This window comes from Misgurnus anguillicaudatus, chromosome 10, assembly GCF_027580225.2.
Source record: "Misgurnus anguillicaudatus chromosome 10, ASM2758022v2, whole genome shotgun sequence".
NCBI lineage: Eukaryota > Metazoa > Chordata > Actinopteri > Cypriniformes > Cobitidae > Misgurnus > Misgurnus anguillicaudatus.
Window position 1 is genome coordinate 10,073,920 of NC_073346.2, and position 17,735 is coordinate 10,091,654.

A 17,735-nucleotide genomic window follows, 5' to 3' on the forward strand; every position below is an offset into this window, starting at 1 on the left:
CAATCATTCTATGTCACCTTTAATTGGTATCAATAATCTCAAGCAAAGTTTAGGACCATAAATAAACTAATTAGAATAATTTTGTCATTCCAGTTTTCAATTCATGTACAAAAGAAGTATATACGCCCATCACAACATTTTGCGTTCCACGAAAGTGCGAAACTTGTATTGGTGTCTCAGAATAAGCGAGCCACTGCTGTTCTCCATAAACATGTTTACTAGAACTGACCCAATATCATTTTTTATTACATTTCAGAGACAGAGACTGATAGCACTGCAGTGTCTGCCCTCTTTTAGCCTTATAAATTTAACAAGACGTAAACCAATTTAATCCATAACAGCCTATTAGAACTACACAACATTAGACCCTGAAAAAAATCAGGAAAAGTGGAGAAAGAACAAAGAGATAACACATGACGGAGAGACCTTTAGAGATCTCCAATAAATAGACTTTTGCAGCTTGGCTTTTTAATATAAAAGCAGAGGAGATGAATGCGATAAGGCAGCTAATGCCTCTCGTCGTGTCAAAGGTTGACACGGCAATCCGATTCGCTCGCACACATCACGGGCCTGGATTTAATTACATCACTTCCATCCAGACACGTGAGTGTCGAGTAATCAAATCCACTAAATAATTAATGTGACCGTCTACATGCAAATAATTGCTTGTAAAAGAAAAGAAAAAAGACTCAAGCCAGAGGTATAACAAGTCATTTTCTGATTCACTGGCTCTGTGGAAAGTCATAGATGGAGAGCTTTTGTCCTCGAGTCCTTTGGGAAACTGAACGGAATGACTACAACCGAAATGAAAAGACACATCCTCACAAAATAAATTCTGAAATAAACATTCAGTCATAATCAAAACAACAAATACTCACAATGAGAGTCATTTTAGCAGCGTGGGACATCACTACCATTTACTGACAACCACAGACAATCTTTTTATAAAATTACTCTTGAGAAAGGAAACAGTCCGGGCAGTGTAACCATCATTCGGTCAGCTGACTTACTGTCTAGTCTAATCTATATACAGTACTGTGCAAAAGTCTTAGGCCACCATGCCAGAATTAGATTAGTTGATTTTGCAATGTTATAGTGATCATATATAACTGTTTCTCAGTCTCTGTAATAGAATCCAACCAGATAAATACAAGAAATGTGTATGTAGTATTAAAAACTGTATAAAAATGTAAACTGATGTGTCTTTAGGGTAAACTCCACTTCCACTTGAGCAATAGCAGGAAACTGCAGGATCTCTTTAACCTAAATAAAATTAAATCCTAATTTCTAATTCTTTTTACTTCATTCTGCTCAAAAACGCTCAAGATGTGTTTAGTGCCAAGAGAGGTCACACTAAACACAAACAATGCCTAAAGACGACATTTAGTCTTTTTTTTTACATATTTTCAGTATTTTCAGTTTGTATCTTAATAAAATAGAGTGAAAAATAATTATGGATGGACATTAAAACATCTAAAACAACACGTTTGGTGGTGGTGGCCTAAGACTTTTGCACAGTACTTAAGACTTATATACGTGAATTTTTTGTCTCAACTCCTAACTGGCATTAATAGCTAATAATGTCACATAGCAAATGAAAGTGTGCTTGTTTGATACAGCTGATTTAACCCTTAAATGCATGAGTGTTTCCCCAATCATTATTACATATTCGGGTCTTTAGTGACCTGAGATGCTTATCTAACACGATTGGATCTCTAAACGGCCTGCTTTGCATGTTTTTTTGACTGTGGGGGAAACTGACATACCAGAAAGACAGCTATGCTAACACAGGGAGAACATTCAAACAACATATAGAAGGTTTCAGCCGCAACAATAAACAAGCGGCTTTGTGGATTAAACGCAATTAAACGCAACTTTGTAAAACAACAGTGTCCTTTTACAGTAGCTTATTTCTGATAACAAGGGGAATAAATGACAAGTAAATTACTTTATTTTATATATTATATCTAATGCATATCAACTATTACACAGAGTTAATGTTACTTTGTAAAATGAATGTATACAATGTTAGCTACAGGTCCTTGAATTCTTCCCTGGCTGCAAAATCTCTCCACACAAGTTGTGATCCATGCTCATCATCTCCCCTTATCTTTAGCAAACCAAGAAAATTTATTTTCAACAAGGTATTTGTTTCAGAGATCAGCTTAGCCACTAGCCAGACCGATAAAAAAATACAGACCGAAATATCACTTCGGTTCAGATACTTAATCGCGGCAAAGCATGTGCGCCCAACAAAACTGTCTATCCTCTTGTTAAGTCATGACGTAAGGCAGTGGTTCTCAAACTGGGGGTCGGGGCCCCCAGGGGGGCCGCAAGATGGTGCCAGGGGGGCCCCAGTTTTATGACATTTTATAAAATAAATTAATTTATCATGAATTCTGTGCACTTAAACCTAAAAAAATAAGACTAATAATCAACAGCACTACTTCGTATCATTTAATGTTTTGTTTAATCAAAAGTTGAGTTTTAAAACAGTTTCTTGTCATACATTTTCTTTGGGGGGGCCGCAAAGGAATGCGCCATACAAAAGGAGGGCCGCACGCTGAAAAAGTTTGAGAACCACTGACGTAAGGAATACTGTTTCCGGGTCCAAGCCTCCACTCATTTCAACAATGGATATTATTTAAACAGCCATTTATGAGCACTATGTATTCATATTACACATTTAAAGGTGGGGTGCGTGATTTTTGAAAAACACTTTGGAAAAAGGAGTCGGACCACTACCAAAACCCACTTGTAGCCAATCAGCAGTAAGGGGTGTGTCTACTAACATCGTTACCTAGGTGCGTATGTGTGGGGCGGGTCTATCAAAAAAAGGTCCAGATTCTATTGGGGTAGGAGCGTGTTTGTTTAGATGATTTCAAATATCATGCACCCCGCCTTTAAGCAAAAATTAGTATTTTGTATTATTTGTATTTGTACTCTTTAGGCTTACAGAATCACCGACAGCAATATTTTAATTATTCTTAAAACTCCATGTCTGATCATCTCGGATTTTGTTATGAAGATAAAAATTAGGATGTGGTGTTTCTGATAGTTTTTGCATTATTATATGAGTGCATATTAGCATGATTTTTTGTTATGGTATTTGAGATTGTTTGGACTCGGAAGCGCTGCATGATGTCAGACTTACAGTAACAAGCGGATAGAAAGGCTAGCCAGGCGAAACCCACAAACCCTCTTGCTTTGAGACAACAGTGACAACCACTGAACCACTGTGTTGCCCATCATTTTAGTCACCATACCAAAAGAAAAAAGCATGAAAACCAATCATTTTGTTTTAAAATTAGGTTATTAATTTAAACTTACACTACACTTTTACTTTCACTCTAATTTTTTTTTACACATTTATTTATTATGCTTTTAACACATTATGTCATTTTATGTTGATTTTGTGTAAAAAATAAAACACAAGTTGTGTTAAAAGTAATTAACTTTAAGTAATAATAACAAAGAGATGTGTGGATTCAAGTGTGTTGTCCCAAAACACTGACTGTGTTGTCTTTAACACATCCGTTCTAAGAGTGTTAAATTAATTATAAAACAGATATTATTTTACATTTGTGTTTTTTCTCAAGTTAAATTACTGATAAGACATAGATTGAGGAATACTAAGAAGCTTGAGGTCTAACTTTCAAAAATGGGGGGAGAGTAGTGAATGATGCCCTAGGTCACTAAAGACCTGGGATATGAATTTAAGGGTTAAAGGTGCCATAAAATAAAATAAAAATATTTACCTAGGCATAGATGAATAATAAGACTTCTGTACACTGTAAAAAATCCAATTAATGAAATTTTGGAAGGGCAAAAATATATAAGTTAAACCAATTTTCTTGTTTGGGTTTAGTTGAGTAGACATATTATTTTAAGTCTAGATAAATCTGTGTTTAAAACATTAAGTGAATGGTTATTTCCAAATTCAGTCAACATTCAGAATGACTATGTTGACTGAACTAATTAAGACAAATCTGGTCAATATGTGGACTTATGACAGCTATGTTTCCTGACAACAAAATGCTCATAATATTACTGTTATTTGGTAACAAAATGTAATTTTAAGAGTTGTTCAGGCGTGAATGTACCGGTATGTGCTTTAAGTTTAAATATGCGGTCGGTTAATAAAGATAGCGTCTATTTAAAAATGTGCTCTGACACTTTCGGACGGAGAAGAGCTCCAGATGAGCTCCAGAAAATCACAGACACTTAAGCGCTCACACCCCGCCCAGCGCAGCCTCTACTCGGCAAGCGCATCAGAAATCGACTGCTGGCTCTGATATCTCTGTGGCGTTTAAACATGCGATTTAATTCATTTTAATTTCTTATACTTAATAATAAAAGGTTTACCGGTATGTTTTAAATCATATTTTAGGATTGCACTTAAATGATATCGCTGTTGAATGATATTTCATATCTTTCACATTTGTTATAACTGGGCTGAGTACTGCCTGCGAATTTGAACTTCAGAGCTGAAGGTGCGAGTGGAGAAATAGTCCCAATATCATAACAATCTTAAAACTTCTAAATATACCCGTGTGTGTACCCGTGTGCGTGTGTGTGTGCGCGCGTATTTATTTATGCGCGTGCGTCTGTGTATTTTGAATTTAAAATGTTTTAACTCGGAAGGATCTGGATCACAGGTCATTTCATCTGAGATCAATCCGCACGCAACAGCTGGAATCACTTACTGATTCACACAAGGAAGGACACAAGTCAGCCGTTTCCTCAAGTTCACGTCAGGTAAGTGTTTGTAATTAAATGTTAATTTTAGAATATATTAATTGGCAAAGACGCAAATCCTCGACGTTTTTGTAATGATATTTTTGTAAACATATATTAGAAGTGTGTTATGTTATGTGACCGAAGTAAAGTGGAGCTATTTTAGTTAAGATAAAAAGCCTGGATATAGGGTTGGTTTACCGGACAGAGTTTAGAACTCGGTCTTTATTATTATTGGGACATTTTTACAAACAAACCTTATATAATACAATACTGGCGTGCATTTTGAGACAAAACAGTAGCACTCATATGTTAATAGATGTCAGTAAGTTATTTTAGTCAGTGAAAAGCCCTGTCCGAGAAAACCGCCCAATAGTGTTTAATGTGTGATGTCTGAGGGAAATTTGGCCTAACTTTAACTTTATTTAGTGAATAAAGTCTTTCACCGTCAATCTTTATTATATTAAACATGTTATTTATGTATGTGTGTGTGTTTATATTCCTCTGTTTATCAAACCAGAGCGGAGATTATGTAAGAGGCTGACCCGAGACATAGCGAGACAGTCTCCGCTTGGACTGGCTGAGGAAAGTCTCCTAAATGGCCCTGCAGATGTTCTGACTGACTTTGGAGGCTTTTTGGACTGTTTTATGCCCTCTATTTAAAGAAGACTTAATTCTGTATGTTCAGTCTGTATGATAAGTGAATAAGTGAATAAAAAGCTTTTGTTTTTATGTGACTGAAGTTAATTATTTTGTTTACAACACCAGCATAAATTATTTGATAAATAATTAAAAAAATGTTATTAAAAAAATCCCAAATAATAAATATTAATTGAAGTAACACATAAAACATTGAGTGAATACTTAAATTTTAATTGACAGAGTCTTTGCTGTAAGTTTTTAAAGATTCAACTGATTAAAACATTTTAGTTGAATGAACTATAAAGCTAATTGAGCCAACATACTTTTTTATATTTGAGTCAAATTTGGGCCAACTAAAAAACATCAATCTAGGTAACACTTTGGTGACAGAAATTGAGTGAACGTAAAATTTCTGTGGAACTAGTTACTAAAAAATAATTAATTGAGCCAACAATTTATTTTTTACAGTGTACATGGTAATGACATATCATGAGCCTCGAACGCGTTTGTTTCCTATTTTTTATGAAGAATGCAAAAGAGTGCTGGAAAACAGCCCAATCTCAACATAACACTAACTGTGATGTTACAATCGAGATGTAAGAGCAGAGCTCAACATTATTATTCATGACTGTTTCAAATAAGGTGTTAATAAACCATTTCATATAAATGACAAATCCTAGGGTTGTAAATGGGCATGTAAAAATGTTTCTGGATCATTTACAAAAGTTACATACATTCTATGTAAATATCAATGCACAATTTAATATATTATTTCAATGCATTCTTTGGCACCTTTAAAAGACTCTCAGTTCATTCTCTAATGTCTCTCTATCAGTCTCGCTCAGCAGCTGTCAGTCACACAGTCAGTGTGACACTGATGCTGTCTGCGCCTCTGTGATTTATATCCCGCCCTCCCTAAACACATCCATTTCTCTTCCTTTCATATCAACTTCCGTCAATCTTGTCTATAGCAGAGCGTCTGTTCTCACGGTACCGTTCTCACACTGTCGCGCTTAAATCAATAGAAAAGCTATTTTACCCATCTGCACGTAAATTTAAGGCTAACTAAACATGTTACTCTATAATTAAAAAACGTAAATCTTTAATGGACAGCACAATAATATTACATTTCAAGATCATGTTCTAGCATTAAGGGACAAAGTTTTTTATTTTTATGAATGCAACTTATACATCATTTGATTTTGCGTATACACGGTCATTCGATGCATGCTAACCCTAACCTAGGCATAAAACATATGCAATGGAAATGACTAAATTTGAGTCATGTGCATAGTATGCTTATTCTTGCCTATGCATAAAAAGTGAAGTGTACGCAGGCCTTAAGGGTGTGAGCAACTACATGTTAAAAGTACTTTGAGACAAGTCTACCATTACAACTAGCACTACTTTCTTTAACAAGCGCTCAAGGCGACGTGCACCTTTACTTCAAAAGCAGACATGTGTGGTGAATGATCCGAGACCAAAACAACACTCAGATTCCCTCTGCAGCTCATTTGACTGCTGAAGGGTCCTGATGTGAATCTGTTCTCTCTTTAAAACACCTCTTCCTCATTTTTACGCTCGCTGTCTGTATTGTTCAATCCAGCGGCCACGGCCTTTCACCATGGGGGGGTTTATTTTTTATCTTTTTTGGTGCTGTAGTTTGATCAAGCGGACGAGCTGAGGTACCGGTCAGCCTCCGGCCAGAAGAGCATCTCTCTGTCTGCTTTTAATCCTAATGCACACAGCAGGAGGTAGAGAAAGGTTCACCTTCATGACTATAACTAGATAAAAGGGACCCAGATAAAAGAGTGAAACTTTTTGGGTAGAAGGTGATAAAGTCTTTTGTTTTACTTTCAATGTAGTTTTTGGAATTAGTCAAAGAAAAAATGACCGTCCGCCTGTGTGGCAGTGCACTAGCCAAGGTGAAGTCATGCTGTAACATGGATGAAACAACACGGTCAAGATGCAATAACCTGCAATAACCTGCACATACAGTCAAGCAACCTGCATAAATCATAACAGGGCAGCACAAAGCCTCTATTCTGTACTGTTAACCGGCAGATTCATTGTCTGTTAAAACTCTTAAAAATCAGCTTCTGATATATGCTAAGAAATGAGTCTTTGAGAAACCAAAAGTGTGCTCGCTGACAAAACGGACAGGCCGATTTCAGACATTTTCTTCCTACAGTTCCCCGAGTATTTCTTGGAGTGAATGTTCAAGGTCAGCGCTGTTACACAAACACAGTAGACTGTTACCCTTGGCTGCGCTGCTGAAAAGCTTCGGGTCTTGTGGTGTTGGTCTGGCAGATTTTGTCTTTTAACCCTTCGGCCCTCTCTGCCGCTGGCTTTGGTATCATCTGGATGTGTGATCCACAGATCTATGGCTACCGGTTATTGTGTCGGCCTGTGTGCATAAGTGACCTCTATGGCTTCAACAGCAGCACGCATGTTTATATATACTGTACGCACAGTCATAATTAAGACGCATGCCGGATCCGCACCAGAGCTGCTGACTTTGGTGCAGATCTGGGGCGAATCCAAACAGGAGTCATCAGCTGCCTATGATGTTAAAGGATTAGTCCACTTTCATAATAAAATCCAGATAATTTACTCAAAATCATGTCATCCAAGATGTTTATGTCTTACTTTGTTCAGTCAAGAAGAAATTTAATTTTTTGAGAAAAACATTACGCGAATTTTCTCAGTTCACAGATTCAATGCAATTTAAAATTGTAGTTTCAATGCAGCTTCAAAGGGCCCTAAATGATCCCAACCGAGGAATAAGGTGGTGGGCACACCAACGCTTTCCAATGCGTCTGAAAACACTTGGAGGACTGTTTTTCCAGCTGAGCGCCAGCTTTCTTCAGCTGTTGTTTATCAGTCGTTGTACGATGCGCCAGTTGGTTTTTGTGATATTTGTCCCACACCTCCTCCACTGTGATTGGATGGCAGTGTGAAAACTGACATTGACGAGCGGAGCTTTTCACCCAAAGTTGAATATTTTTCAATTCTCGGCACCAGCGTGGAAAAACCACAGAGTGCCGTTTTTTAGTGCGGGAAGAAAACGCTAGCTGCTGTTTTTTTTTTTTTGGGAAAAACGCTAAGCTTCCATTGGAAACAATTGAAAATATACGCCGCCCGCGAGCGTAAAAGCTTTGGTGTGCACGCCCCCTAAGGGTTTTATCCAGCAAAACAATCGTCATTTTCGCTAAAATTAAAAAATATTTACTTTTAACTCTTTCACCGCCATTGACGAGATATCTCGTCAATTAAGAGAAAACGCTTCCCCGCCAATGACGAGATTTTCCGTCTTTCCGCAATACCGCAACTTTTTAAACCCGGAAGTATTGCCCTATGGCAAGCGGCTGCATGTCCGTGTATGTTTTAAAGATCGCTCTGAAGGGGATGTCTATTAAAAGTCCGTCACAAAAATTGAATTATCTCTGCTTTTTGCTCAAAATGTGGTGTTTTTTCAGAAACGTACCAACATTTAAAAGCTGATTACAAAAGAACTACTGACGGTAGGATGAAACGTTTTTTTTTTTGTTTGTTTGAAAGCAGAGGGTCTGTTCTTAAATTTGGTATATTGTATGTTTATATATTTAAAGAAGAACATTTTCTGGAAGACATTAAACTTTGGTGAAAATCATGAAAAACGCTGGCGCTGGCTGGCAACTTTTTTAAAAAACGCTGGCGGTGAAAGAGTTAAACCACAACTTCATGTCTTGCACTAGCCTTGTGATGCGCCAGCACAACCTTACGTATTACGTAATTATATCATGAGTTACATGTGAAACGCACACTTTTGGACCATTTTAAACAATAAATTGACATGAAGACATTAATTAGTATCATTCCATATAAAACAACATCAGATCGGTCCTCTGTCTCCACACTTGTAAACACTGGATCACTAGTTTTGCATATGTCATGCGTTACCTTTCAACATGATTACATAATACGCAAGGTCGTATTGGTGCACCACACGGCTAGTGCATGAGAAGTTATGGTTTAAAAGTACTTTTTTTGGGTGAAAATTAATTTTGCTAGATGAGACCCTTATGCATGGGTTAAGATTGTTTAGAGACCTTTCAAGCTGCAAACATCAACGTCTTGGATGATATGGGGTGAGAAAAATATCAGGATTTTTTGTGTAGATTATTCCTTAATATATAATGCTATGTCTGTACTGTACATATAAACGTTGTGATGTTCTCAAATGTTTGTTGAGTGAATTATTTTCATCTCACTAAAGAATTACTGGATTAGTGTAAAATTTGGAAATAAAAACTCATATTTGATCATAAAGAATGATAGCATTACATTGATGGTTCTGTCTGTGTGATGGAGTCAAATCCGTTATAATGGAAACAGGATATAAAAAATCTGTGATGTTATGCTCCATGAAATAAACCATTTTCAGATCAAAACATTAGTTCTGCTTGTCCTGCTTAACTTGTATGTAAACTTTTGATTGCAAATTTATTATAAATGTATCGTACTTTATCTCAAAGTACCGTGGTATATAAATTCCAGTACTATAGTGTACATCACAGTGGCAGCGCATTATTTTTTGTGTGGATGATAAATCAATACTTTGTGCAGTTTCAGAATAAGAGTAATACACAGCTTTCTACCTGCTCAGTCTAGAAAAGGGTAAAGTAGAAAGAGAAATGAAATAATCTTCAGAGACTGAGAGCCTGAGGGCAGTACAAAGATAAGAGCTGTAGCCAGACAGAAAGCACAGCAATTATGATTTCTGCCTTTTTATTTTTTGTTTCGGACCTGTAAGCCACAAACCACTAGAGAGATGACAAAAGAATGAGATACATCGAGCGGTGATGAATGTCTGCCAGGCAGCCAGAAAGCTTCAAACAAACAATTATTAGACTTCTAGCAGTGTCTGCACCTGCTTTCAGTCTGAACTCTATGACTGTCGACAGGTTTCTCTAGGACAGGGGTGTATACAGTAAGAGATGTGAATATGTGAGCCTCTGAATTTAAACATTACGCTAAGCAATAAGCTATGAATGACTGTATGATTTTATAAGATTAGGGGTGCAGTTAGGCACATTTGGTATAAAAAGGCAGCAACCCGTGGCATGCTGTCAATTACCAGTGAATATAGGAGTCAGACGCAAAAATTGTGTTATGAATCACGCACCACAGTGATAAATACACAATCATATGCAAGAATGCGCGTCCTCATAGTAAATACGCATATCTCTGTAAAAGCAGACAGAGAAATACAAATCTGCATGTCGCACATGAGCAACGGCTTGTAAAAATGCTTGCGCTACGTAAAAAATTTCTCATTCGGGATCCTTTTGATTACAAAAGTAAACAGAAAGATCGGTTTATGAGATTTAGCGAGCACCGATCGAGTCATTTAATGCCATTATCGGCCGATACTCATTGGCGGCCGATCGATCGGAGCATCCCTACTAACTATACTATCAATCGATAAAGACTGATGATGTCCTATGGAGAAGAGGCGCTGCAACCTGTGTGCATGTGTAATAAATAAAACAAATTACAATTTGAGCTTAAGAAACAAAAGTTATAGCATAGCTAATATCAGTTTTAATTGTTGGTCAGAAATATGTTGTTAAAAGTCACCATAAAAAAGAAGCAGCGATTGTTTTATGTTCCCCGTGGTGACGTATATCCAAGTGAAATGGCTTACATAATGGAAAAAAAGGTAGGGCTGGACTTAAAATCGTCTATCGAGAACTGATGGGATTGTTAAAACTTGGGTCATGTTGTTGTTGTTGTTATTTATTGTTTATTTGACAGGGACATTGCACAATAAATGTGTTGCACAGACCAGAAATAGCTTCAAGCTAATTTTCATCTGTAGTCGCTGGACAGCGGCAAAGTGACAACAAGTTAATACATTGTACAATAATCATTTCTACCAATAAGTCCATTCACAATACAGAATACAAATAAAACACCTACATAAGGATCATCTCAACAAACATACAAATGCACTAACTGCAGTATTTACAACTATTAAAATTTACCTACTATAACCCAATTTACAAATTTTTGTGCTAATGATTACAAAACTGCCCATTTTTCAACCACTTTTAAAGGTTAAATTTAAACTGTTGCAATGTACTACTCTCTCGCAGAGTTAAAGGCAACGAGTTCCACATCCCTGCTGCTTTCACTGAGAAGCAATTCTGTCCAAAAGTAGAGGACCTAAATTTAACATAACAGTCTACTATTTGCAATCTTTTCCGAACCCTCCATCAATACCATAAGACCGGAAGTAAACAGAGATCGCTTCAAGGAGAGGAGGAGATTTGCACTTTTGATTTAATATTATGAGGGCACATTAATTTTTTTAATATAATGAAGCTCGCAGATAAGTCGTTTATAAAAATTACCACAATATTTAAAAAAATATTCATTTCAATTTCATTGCGACTTTAATACATTTTTAGCACGCGATTTCAGAGATATTTTTCTTTCATCATTCAAGTAGATAGGATTTTAGTCTTGCGTAACTGAAATAACTCTGCGGAGTTGCAAACATGGCCACCTAATGTGCGACTTCCCTAAAGGGACTTTGGTACAGTCACTAAAAGTGAAAATATGGCAAGTAAAGGTGACACAAATGGATCACAAGATAGAAAGACAAAAACAACACGTGTATGACTTACCTTTTATAGCCTCATCCACAACCTCTACCACTCTGTCAATCTGTTGAACCTACAGAGAAAGAGAGAGAGAGAGAGAGAGAGAGAGAGAGAGAGAGAGAGAGACCATGAGAACAGCAGCCATTGCAAACACTGGTTTGTCCCTCAAAAAGTGAGCCATGATAACTTTAGCAATGTGATCTCCATTCAGAGATGGCTAATTTATTTATATGGAAGATTTATGTATATGGGCAACATAGGTTAAAGCAGTACCAATTTTCCACAATAGTTAACCCTCAAACGGTCCTTGGGGTCTACATGACCCAAAACAACATGTCATTGGTTAAAAAAAGTTCCCTTCATCTCAGAGATAAAACTTTGTGACTTTTCCTAAATAATCTATCTTTACATACACAAAAAAACTGGGCTTGATTTGGTCATTCTAAAGGCATGTAAAAAAATGTTTTATTAATCTGTCCCTTGGGGTCACACACATACACACTTACACTGAATTACACTCAAATTTCTGTGGCATTTCGTTATAACATTTCAAAATGCATCAAAAATTATTAAAAAAAATACAATTTAAAATTATATTTATTTTTAATCTCCTTTCTAATGTTTATATAAACATAAATTCACAAAATGTATCACTAAAGTAGTGATTTGAGCAGTTGTCCATATCCAGTAAAATTAATGGGTCTCTATGGGCATCTGCTGGTCGAAATTATTTAATTACTAATTGTATGTTTTTTTTTTAAACCGATGACAGAATTCAACACCTAACACCTTTATCAATATCTAAAAACAATTTAAATCAAATTTAGATCATAATGTATGTGAATATTCATAAAAAGGTGATCTTTTTCAGGGAAGCCAATGGTGTAGTTGAGGAATTTAATGGTAAACAGGTACAGAAGTACTTCAAATCTCTCCAAAAAGTATTTTTCACACAATTTACTTATTATTGCGCTGTTTTCACTGTCCTAAAAACAGACTGATGTCTTCCTTGTTCTATGAAGTCCCTTATTCAGAAATACGTAACGAGTTCTGGCCATTGAGAAAGTCTATAATAATATAATAATCAGTACAGAATTTCTGTACTGACATATCAACATTATCAGCATTTTGCCATATCTAGTTGTTAATGTTAATCTAAACACACATTAGTATTACAGCTGTCCATTTGTGTTGTAATTTAAAAGACCAGAGAAGCTTGCGAGACCTCAATCCTCATGTTAATTCTGACTGACAGCTGATCTGAATCAAATCCCTCAGCATGATGAACTTGTAATCTTTAATATCTGAATGTCACATATTAATAAACAATGGGAAATTAGTCAGCGGTTTAAATCATATTCACTCCCCTCGCAATGAGGATTAAGAGGGAATTAAGCACCTCTCCGACAAGGCGAGAGCCATTAGACATGTAATTGGCTTTTTCCAGGAAAGAAGCGTGACAAATATTTGACAGACAAAGCAGTCTGACAGCGACATGACTGATGAAAGTGTCATATACAGGAAAAACTGTCCTATGCTGCATCCCAAATTGGCCTACTGTATGGCCCACCCAAATAGTTATAGGAAAGTATATAAATTTTAGTGCATTGCAAAAGAGGGTGCAAAGTTCTGTGACATACTAACACATAATGCAATGTTTACTATGACTCCATAGTAAATACCATTACTACATGACATGCGTAATGCATTAATTCAGTGATTCATCAATGATTTCATTTATTAATTCAGTGCAATGTCACTAAACTCCTCCCCCTTGCAAAGAGTCATGGGTAATATTAGTCATCAGAGTATACATGATGGTTCTGTACTTCAAATTTCCACCAGGGGCCGGTTGCTCCAGCTGTAAGACTAATCTGGACGTAAAACAGGCGCTTTACTGTGGGTTCACACAAGCCGCATTTGAGGCGTCAAATTCGCATCTACCGCATCTAGTTTGTCGCTTGAACATTTTGAGTTTACTCGCTTCATTCGCGCGTGAAAGCCGCATGTGAAATGTGCATCACGCGGAAATTTCGCGTCATGGGAGTGGTTTCTGCGACTCCGCTTGCTTCCTGTAATTACGTCACTACTAGAGCAAGCTCCTGATTGTTTAACGTGGCGTTTTTTCCACCAAAGTTCAATTTTTTTTTAACTTGCGCGTTTCCAGAGACGAGGCGGAATCCCGTCTACAGCACCACACTAAACGCCTCATTCGCATCGCGAGACCTCCAGACGCACGTCAACGCATCTTCAGATTGACATTGACAATTGAAATCACTCGCGCTTGACACCTCTACCGCGGCTGGTGTGAACGCAGCATTAAACCTGTTGCACCATCTAGGCGTAGCGCATATCTGAGGCTAAACCTTACGTCTAGTTAAGTGTAGACATAAGTATAAAGTTTTGACTTGTTTCCATTGCAAAAACATAAATAATTAAATTGACCGGACATTCGTCTGATTCACACAGCATCTTAATAAAAAAGCAGGTTCTTCTATCAGACGATTTTTTAAACCATGTTGAATATCTAACATGCTGGAAAATAGACAATCATTTGTAGATGAAAAAAAATCTTACAAGTAACAATGACAAAATCGAGTCTTATTTACAATGATGCTCTGAAAATAAAGCAGATCCAAAACCCTAAATAAAACACCTACAACAGCAAATGTACTGTACGTGCGTGAAAAAGTGCGAGACTGACGGTAATCTTTCGCAGTTTTTCTACTCTACCCTCCCTCCGCTTGGGTCATTTCTGCATGGAGGCTGCAAGATTGTAGAAGTCGATCTATTAAAGTGAATTTGTATCCATTGTGCGCTGCACCCTGCGGTTAAATGGCTGGCCAGAGGCCGCTCCGCACCTTTCTCCAGCCGCTGGGGCTATTAATTCGATGGTACCACGGGCCGAGAGACGGACCGCAGACTCCGGACCTCCACCGGCTACGGTTACATGCATGAAAAACGGTGAAACAGAAATCAATTTTGCCCTAATGGGAGTACAATCTGAGGCCCACTCTGAGCAGCTTCCAGTGGACGAATGCACTTTAGGCCCCGGAGCACCGCTGTGAGGTCTCCGAGAAACAGCGAGATGGTTTGGGCTCTGAAAGGAGCTCGATCTCAAGGACCATGTCAAAGAGAGAGAATAAAGGTATTATTATTGAGTGAATTCTTTCATGAGCCGTGGAGAACAGCTGGAAGTCGGGCTGTTTAGCATTACTGACGTGTTCCCGGGCCAACGGCTCCCTCGGCTGCAGTCTTGCGCTTTAAACTCGGCGCCGGTCAGTGTACTTCAAAATGATATTTGTGTTTCCCCACAGCTATTGTTTTTAAAGCAAACTACTTGAAAGCAACTAGGGAACGTTTTCAACGTAGAAGTCTGTTGTCTAGACTAAACAAAGATGTGCTGAAGAAACTTTATCAAATGCTTTGAGACCTCCAGACAAATCTGGGCTGAAGTATAAAATATAATTTTTAATTTACAGTACCACTGGCTACCCAACAAAGTAGCTTTTCAATTCAGGTACGTCTCCCGTAACAAAAGCAGCGTAGGGGTCCGAATGTCTCTGCCCATCATAGCAAAGTGTTAGCGGGTCCGGTTCTGTGCCAGCGGGGTGGGTGCCAGCGTGGCGCCTCCTGCCATTTGGACTCTCCTGTTCTCCTGTGGCCACCCCACTGGGCCAGGAGATGAACAGGCTGAGCTGTCTCTATCATTCCTCCATCCCGATCAATACAGCCTTTCAGACTGTATTTCTACTTTCCCCTGTGCAGATCTCCTTTTTAACTGCAGTGAAAAAGCAAGTACGGGATGCCTGCTGAGGCTGAAGGCTTCTGTATGGAGACCAAACAAGCCATAAGCTACAGCCCTCCACCAGCATTCTGACATTTCAACTCGAATTAACAACTGTGCGCAAAGGCACATTAACTTGGCACTGTAATATTTTTGGGAGCGTTTGTTGGGGGAAGTAAGGAAGAGGTGTTTTTTCTAAGGAAACGAAAATGATATTGCAAATAAAAAAGAATAAAAAGCACTATAGTTTTTATATAAACAAAACTTAAAGTCTTTAAGGTATAGAGACATCCCACTTTTTTTTTTGTCAAAAATAAGGCCAAATAATTATTTTGCCACATAATTTATTTAAGACAAACACGTTCCTTATTTTTAATAGGTGTGCAACGCGCTCAGTTCGAAAGGTCATGGGTTCAAACCCAGGTATCACACATACTGATTTTTATTTTAAAAGCATACATGTAAATGTTGTACATGCTTCTTTTTTATGTAAGATGCATTTGGCTAAAAATCAGACAAGGTCATCCCTCAGTTTAAATGGGCATGAGGCCTGTGGCTAAGGGTTTATATTATTGCTTATGGCAGGTGGGTCAAGAAAAAAAGTTCAATTTTTTATTTATTTTCATCTTTTCCATTTATCTTGACAGAAGTCTGATTGAAGCCCCCGGAAGCGTTGGGCATTTACTACAGATATAAACAGATCCGTGGAAGCATCAGGCGGTCAATGCAGTTGGAAAAGCGTCTCTGTGGGACAGCAATCTGAGTCTCATCATTTCGGCCGTGGTTGGTAAACAGCGAGACCGGCAGAGCTTAACGTGTGCATTACCGAGACCTCACGTTTGAGACTTACAACAGAGAGATGGACACTCGAATACAGAGCTGACACTCATCCTAACCCTGTCTGGTTTACTACACCCATCCAAAGCTTACCACAATAAATATCTCATGGCGATGAAACTTATCTACTCAGCTGCACGCAAATTTAAAATGCAGTATACGCATTTCTCACCTCTATTTCTAAATCAGTGGTTTTCAAACTGGAGGACAGGACCCCTGGGGGCCTGGAGTTATTAAAATGGGGGGTGAGGCAAGGTTTTGGTATAGTGTACAGTCAGCTGACTGCTGCAGTGAGCCGTGTTAAAATATAATGAATGATGGATGGTTTTTCACTATAGCGTGGAAGCAATAAATGTTGTTAAGAGTGATTCATACTGATATGACCAACAGTAACAAACTCTGACATTATCTGACTTGATCACAAACCATGCTATGACAAGGAGGTATGCGTCCCTGGCAGTCACATAGAATGATGTTTCCAAGGTGAGGCTATATGGACATACTTAAATTGGCAAGTAATAAGCATATTACAATAATTTATGATGAACTAAATATAATAGAAAACTTCATAATTGTTAATATTTGGTAATAAGACAAATCGACCTCTGAAGGATGCAGCCATTTGTTTGCGAAAATGCCAGTATTTTACCTCCACAAGAAATCTTGTGACATGGCGAGACATATTTTATATTTTTCTTGTCGCACGAGATCTCGTCATACCCCTAGATATTGTCTATTAACTCTTTTCCCGCCAGCGTTTTTATAATTATAATAATTTGTTACATTTATATAGCGCTTTTTTGCAGCACTCAAAGCGCTTTACATATGAAAAAGGGATTCTCCTCAACCACCACCAATGTGCAGCATCCACCTGGATGATGCAACGGCAGCCATATTGCGCCAGAACGCCCACCACACACCAGTTTATTGGAGAGGAGACAGAGTCATATAGCCAATTAATATGAGGGGATGATTAGTAGACCAACGAGCAAGTCTGGCCAGGATGCCGGGGCACACCCCTACTCTTTTTCGAAAGACATCCTGGGATTTTTAATGACCACAGAGAGTCAGGACATCGGTTT

General features: G+C 37.8%; 1 protein-coding gene across 2 annotated transcripts in view; it reads right to left on the reverse strand.

The window, feature by feature from the left end:
• The window catches only part of cdkal1 (CDK5 regulatory subunit associated protein 1-like 1), a 455,867-nt gene that overhangs the window by 297,145 nt on the left and 140,987 nt on the right, over window positions 1–17,735 (reverse strand). For both annotated transcript variants that reach the window (XM_055209421.2, XM_073871851.1), the window contains exon 6: window positions 12,054–12,102. In XM_055209421.2, coding sequence (XP_055065396.2) covers window positions 12,054–12,102 — 49 coding nt within the window. The remainder of the gene's footprint in view (window positions 1–12,053; window positions 12,103–17,735) is intronic.